The sequence below is a fragment of the Cryptomeria japonica genome, chromosome 1, assembly GCF_030272615.1.
Source record: "Cryptomeria japonica chromosome 1, Sugi_1.0, whole genome shotgun sequence".
In the NCBI taxonomy this organism is placed as follows: Eukaryota; Viridiplantae; Streptophyta; class Pinopsida; order Cupressales; family Cupressaceae; genus Cryptomeria; species Cryptomeria japonica.
Window position 1 is genome coordinate 202496404 of NC_081405.1, and position 7070 is coordinate 202503473.

Below are 7070 nucleotides of genomic sequence, written 5' to 3' on the forward strand. Positions count from 1 at the left end.
TTTGAAGAATTCAAAAATATTTCTGTAGACTTATATTATTGTTAAACTCTGGTTTCATATCCCATGTATTGGTTATAGATCCATAATTGTAGGTAGATAGAACTAGTTGATGATAGTTGTTCTCGATTCAACTGAATTAAGATTAGGTTTTGTTTTAAAATATTAAAATTTCTCTATTTTTATTATCTTTTTAATCTAATATATATCAAGTTCGACCTTTTATCTAACAAAAATGAAAAACATTAGATTTCTTATAAATTATTTTTAAAAATATTTATAATATTATTTTTTACAAATGATAAATTAGACCCTTATTGAAAAAAAATGGTAAAAAATGTTGTATGCTTTTATATTACAATATGATAAAGTTTTCTATATGTTGAATAAACTTAAAAAATAAACAGTAATATAGATTATGATTTTTTAAACTTCTAGTTAATTAGATTTATTGTATTTTAAGATTAAAAATATTCAATTTGGTGAAGATAAAATTTAATTTAATTAAATATTAAATTTTAAAATAATCATATATTATAGTAATATTCCATATTTAAAAACCATAATATTCTTTAAATTTAATATAATGTTAAAAGCAAACATATTATTACTGAATTCGATAAGAACAACCATAACTTTGGAGGTTCTTCTAGAACATATCTAAACTGGGTCAACATTATGCCCAATTTATGCTAAATAATTTATACAGGTAGTAGCCATTAAACAACAGACACAATGTATCAAATTCCTACCAATAGTGTGGTTAGTTTAGGGCATAAAACATTAAAAGGATTTGGTTAGTTTAGAGATAGAGGGTACAAGAGTGAGATAGGAAGTAGGTGAGGAAGACAAGTAGTAGAAAGAGGTATTGGATGAGGCGGAGGGAGGTTATATACACACAAGAGAGAGAGAGAAAATTAACTACCATTCACCTGTTCACAAGAAAATTAATAAAATCTGCTATTAAATCTGTCCATATTTCTCTTTATACCAGACGTAAATATTATAATATATGTGCATTTATACCAGACGTAAATATTATAATACATGTGCATTTATACTAGCGATGGAATGATACAGCCAAAATTAATGTAGGAAAGCGTTCTATTTAATGCAATGCAAGCGTGTGGGTCCCATAGTTGAAGAGACAATTTTTTTTTATGTAATGTATTTAATAACGACGGCAGTATAAAATGTGATAATGATTTAATAGTAATAAATGTATCTTGCAGATAAATATATTATTTTACATTATAGAAAATTGAATTTTCAATTCACCATTTAACATGAGTGAATAGAAATAAATTAAACTATAGATATTTTTATTCAAAAATTAATTGAAAAATTGAATTCAAGGAAAAATACACGATAGTCTTGGTTCTTGTCTTTCTAACCATCTTTGTACAACGGACTAACTTTCAGACCGTGAAAAGTAGGAACTGTTGTCGGTTGAATTGATGTCCCTCTGTGTAATCGGACTTATCTGCTGATCCTGATAATCAATATCGATCTCTTCAGAGATGTCCAAACTTGTTGCGTGATATTGCACAGCCGCTTTCATCTCTACCAAAACTTCGCTTGCACTAGGCCTTGACAATGGGTTGTCTGCAACACACCTAATTGCTAGCTTCGCCACATGAGCAATGGATTTATTGCTGTAATTGCCAACCAATCGCTTGTCCACTATCTCTACAAATTTTTCAGGATATTCAACCATCTCCATAAACGGTGTGACCTGTTGAGGAAAAACATGTAAGTTACGCTGTCAATTTCTCTAATAATTGAAGCCTCAAATTACTGTCTTAATTTGCAATGACGGAAAGGTTAGAAAAATATCACACCCATCTAACAAGATTAATTTCATTTGAAGAAACTTTTGTATCTATAGGTGCTCTGCCACAAATGATCTCTAACAAAACCACCCCAAAACTATAGATATCACTCTTGTCAGTCAGGACTTCTGTCTTAAAATACCTGTCACGCATAGAAATACAATGTCAAAACAAATTTATCAATTTTAGAATTGCGGAGTACGCAAACAGAGGGCAAGTAGAAAATTACTCTGGATCTAGGTATCCTGCTGTTCCTTTCACAGTAGTTGTGACATGAGAATCCTCTCCATCAATTGTCACTCTTGAAAGACCGAAATCTGCCAGTTTCCCATTTAAATTTTCGTCTAGAAGAATGTTGGCAGTCTTTATATCTCTGTGAATAATTTTTGGGGTGCAACTTATGTGCAGGTATTCCAATCCTTCAAATAATCATTTGTAGTATTAGATCAAGAAAACTGGTATTTATATGTAGCTTTATGACAGAAATTGTTTACCTTGCGCTGCATCTAAGGCTATGCTAAGCCTGGTTTTCCAATCTAGATTCGGATATTGCCCTGCACTGTTACCTGGGAGCAAGAAAGTGATTTTTGTGGTGAAGTTATAGTTTTCCATATTCATAAATATGCAGCAAATGGAAGAATATTTTACGGGGGACATTTAATTACCATAAAGACGATCTTTTAAGGAGCCTACAACCATATATTCATATACAAGCATTAATTCTCTGGATTCGTTGCAATAACCAAGCAAAGACACCAAGTTCTTGTGATGAACTCTCGACAGAAGATCAATCTGTTCAGCAAGTTTGAAACAATATATATTAGATTTCTGTAGTAATTGTTTTCCATGTGAATGAGATTTAACATTGTTAGGCTGAAAATACAAATATATAATATGAGGATTTAAGAATCTAATATTACCTCGTTCAGAAACTCTAGAACTCCTTGTTTGGAGAAAAGAGAGAGCACTTTTACTGCAATTTGATTTCCGCCCTGCAATTTACCACGGAACACAGAACCAAAGCCACCTCGTCCGATCTTAAAGCTAAAGTTTTCTGTAGATGTCATCATCTCTTCTAGGGTAAACGCACGGGATTTTGTTGGGTTCGGTACCAAAACCATTGAGTAGTCTGCAATTCATTTGAATTGGTTGTAAATCTAGCTACTTTTAATAAGGTATAAAAGTTGTTGATTTAATAAACTCTTACTGAAAAGAGAAACATTTTCTTACCGAGTTCGAAGATATTTACAGATTTGCTTTCTGATGCGCTGCCTTTGGAATCTGCAAGTACGATCTCCTTTCTCCTAAATTTCCTTCGGTACACAATAATACTTACAATCAAAATAAAAGCTATAATTATGATGCCGCCTCCTATAGCTCCAACGATAACTCCTACATTGCTCCGGTTTGAGTTGGAAGGGGTTGGAAACTGAGACGTATTAGTAAGGTACTTATTGCCTTCGTAACTGCAGGATTTGAATACAAAATAAACACATTCCGTATTCCGATGTACAATGCTATTTGATAAGAAAATGTTATACAAAGTAGTATCATAGATAAAATAAGAACGAATAGCATGTGATAATATTACGTTAATATATTCTTCTGAAGGAGAAGTTGGGGAATTACGCCGCTGAAATTATTGTAGTCTATGAATCTGTCACAATCAGAAAAGAAATCATTACAAGGTTTCAGTACTTGTACGACGGTGTTGACTGTAAATTAGAAGCGAGAAGAGAAAACCTACAGCTCTTTAAGATTGTCTAGTTGGGATACCCAGTCTGGAATTTCACCACTCAAGCTGTTGTTTTGTAAATGTCTGCACAACGGACCCACCGAATTCCTTAGATCTTTATTAGTTTGTTGTTTGACGTTAGAACTGACTGTTTTGCTAAATGCCATACATTAAGAAAGCCAAAAAAACAAGGAATTGTATCGAGATACGTACAGTCTCTCCAGCTTTCTCAATCTAGAAAAATCTGGTAATGTTCCAGTCAAATTGTTATTTGCCAGCGATCTGTGTGTACATGCAAGTTGGTAAGAAAGGATTAACCATAATTTAATTCCCAAAATAAGGATTTCTGTCAGTTTATACATGTAAAATGCAAGGTTAACCACCATGATGTTTCACCCAAAACAAAACCAGAATTTTTCTGAAAAACAATTAAGTACTTCGTCAATCGTATATACAGGGAAAGCATCGGTCATTTTATTCCAAATAATATTTCATAATTAAATTTGAATATATCTAATAGAGATATATTATTATTTGGTTTTTATTGGAATGGTAAAATTTATGTTCATATTATTCATAATTATTTTTAATAGAATGTTTCAATGTCATTATAAACTAATTTTGGTACAATTTTATATCAAGTGGAATTTTTTAAAATATTTATGCATTTTTATTTATGATTTTTAAATGATATTTTCAACTTTATTAATATCTATTTTAATATATTTGTTTCATTGTTAGTCCATGTTTCTCTATATCTATTTCTCATTTTGATATTATAATTTTTCTTAGTCTTGAGTCAATTATACAATTAGAACTAACTCCAAATTTGTATTTTTAAAATTTATTTTTGTCAGCCATTTCCAATAGCTATTTTGTCTTTGTATATCCTATTATTTATAAACAATTATTTTAATGTTAACTAATATTCTAGATTAATCAAATATCCCAAGCAATAACAATAAAAGTCTATACAAATATTCTAATTTGAAATATTATGATTGTTTATTCTCTACTAAAACTTGTCAAAAGTCATAAAATTAGTCTACCAAAAAAACTAAGTAAAAAATTATTATCACTTACAATCCAACTTCTCATGAATATTTTTAAATATCAATTATATTTTAACAAATAGAAGAAACCCCCCCCACAACTACAACATTGAAGTTTGTAGTTGACCATATTAAATCCATGCCTCAAAAATTAAATTTGTGTTGTATTACCTCAATCCCAAACTGTAAGATTGACCCATAGGACATTCAATTTTCACAAGATTAAATATGGTCAACAATTGAGACACGTCATTTTTTTAATTGTATTAAATTAATTGTTTACCTTCATTTTAACACATGCTTGAAATGACGCTGTAATTATATTCTTGAAACGAAATAATGTAAAACTAATATAAAGTTCCGTTTGCTTACATGTTAATGAGCTCAGTCATCTGAGCAAGAACTGTGGGTATGGATCCCGTCAGACTCCTTCCGGCCAAGTTGCTGAGAGTAAACAACACCAATGGGTTACATCCTTTCAAATCTATTTTCCCACAATTGTACCTATAAAAATAATTAGAATTCTCTGAATAAAATTACATATCCGAAATTCTGACAGAAGGAGGACTGTTATTGCACTGGATTCCTTCCCATGGAAGAACAAAACAAGGATCTGAAATCCAATCGTTGATTTTAAACTGTTTCTTCATAGCAGCTAGAGCATCAACTGCACAATTACAAAATAGACGACTTCATTAAAAATTTTAATAACAATAAAATAATCTAATACTAGTAAAAAATTCTAAAGCAAGAAGTTCTTACCATCAGCTGAGTAAGTTGCAATTTCAGTAGTAATGAGCTGGTAGTACTCCAAAGCATTGATGAGAGGACCGGGACCTCTGTTAGAGGATCTGTACAGCTGTATATTGTCAAAAGTAAAATTTCTTCCGAACGTCGGTATTTCCCCAAAATTAAACCCAACCTCTTTGGCAGAAAAATCTCTTTCCACACGATCGAGTGTTAAACTGATTTGCCCAACCTTCATAGTCATTGAATCAGAGACGTTAAGCACGTTGCTTTCTGCAAAATAGAGTAACAGTAAGGGGTTGCTTATTAGTTCGAAAACCATGTCTATGCTCTGGTTGGCAAGTGTCGTAGCTGCAGTTTGCATAACGGTAGATGGAGGAAGGTCTTGGGTGTTGTTCGTTGAGATTGTCCCCTGCAACGTAATAGTCTGGAGTCCTTGCAGTAGAAGAAAGGGAGACCACAGGCGATCGAATTTGTCTTCAGGATACCTAAATAAATGGATTAAAGAGATGTGAAACCTAAAAGGAAATTTAAAAGGGTTTATGGAAAAACGAAACAAGATGAGTATTATTACCTGATTGTGGTATTTCCACCGGCATCATATCTTGCCTCCATACGCAAGATTGTTCCGGGCTTGGCTTGAGGATACATGCCTTGTTGAAGGGTTCTCAATTCAATAGCAGAGATAAAAGGAGTAACCGTCTCAGAGGTTCTAATCAAGCAAATAAACAGAGCATCACTTGAACTAAACAAAATCCTCTCGCTCGGCAGGTTCAGCTGTGAAATTCTGCTTGTTATGTTTCTCACGGACAACATTTCCGTAGTCTCAATGGAGAATCTAAAGAGCGGAGAGACTGATTGTACACTGTAATTACCATTATAAAACCAAATTCTTGCAAGGTGAGGCACTTTTGGGGTTATGGGCAGTTGATAGCAAGATTTGTCGAGAGGCCCTGGGAAGACTCGAACACTTTGCTGGTATTCTGGCATGCTAGAGTTTCTTATTTCTACCTTTTCCCCGACTTGTATATAATTATCATCAGGAACCCATTGTATACCGTTTTCATGCTTGTAATTTGATTTCCCGCCGCAGTCGATGCTGAGAAAACCTGCTTTAACAGAGATACATACAACAGAATCTTTGTCAGTTAAACAAAAAAATACAATTGCCATATGCAATTAGGATTTAACTGGTATATACTGACCTGGTTGAGCAATAACAAAAGCAACACACCAGAGGATAATAATACTCGCAACCAATACCATTGCAATATAACCCATAACTGACTGCCCTAAGCTTATTTGGAAAGTAGATTCAAAAAATTCTTTGTAAGCAATTACTTATGGGATAATGTTATGACCTACATTTTCTTGCCTATATTTTGTGAGAGGTGGTCAAAAAGTCAGGTCAATAGCAGATGGTGAAGGAATGCATCAAGCCGTCTGACGACAGTCACGACACTCGGGCGTATTCATTGAGATGACGTACTCTGTGAGTCGGTCAATCTAGAAAACTTGGATACAATTTTATAGTAGGGGTGATGCTGTCAAGATAAGATTCACTCGAAACTTTCTTTAATAAATTGTATTTGCAAAGACCATAGATCACCTAAGTCAAGAGAACTATAAGGAATATTACAGACCAAAAGTGATTTAACGAGATACGACAATAAATATACGTATATTAATATTCGGTCTATGGCGAGG

The 7070-nt window shown here is 32.7% G+C and overlaps 1 protein-coding gene across 1 annotated transcript; it reads right to left on the reverse strand.

Moving 5' to 3' along the window:
- Positions 1–1292: 1292 nt before the first annotated feature.
- Positions 1293–6644, reverse strand: LOC131070093 (probable LRR receptor-like serine/threonine-protein kinase At5g48740). The gene is made up of 15 exons (XM_059209152.1): positions 6569–6644; positions 5938–6472; positions 5379–5851; positions 5157–5283; positions 4989–5060; positions 3778–3846; positions 3577–3648; positions 3421–3486; positions 3060–3295; positions 2750–2958; positions 2495–2621; positions 2324–2395; positions 2059–2248; positions 1839–1971; positions 1293–1732 (listed from the first exon to the last, which is right to left on the reverse strand). The coding sequence occupies exons 1-15, from the start codon at positions 6642–6644 to the stop codon at positions 1409–1411; spliced, it is 2781 nt and encodes a 926-aa protein (XP_059065135.1). The 3' UTR covers positions 1293–1408.
- Positions 6645–7070: the final 426 nt, after the last annotated feature.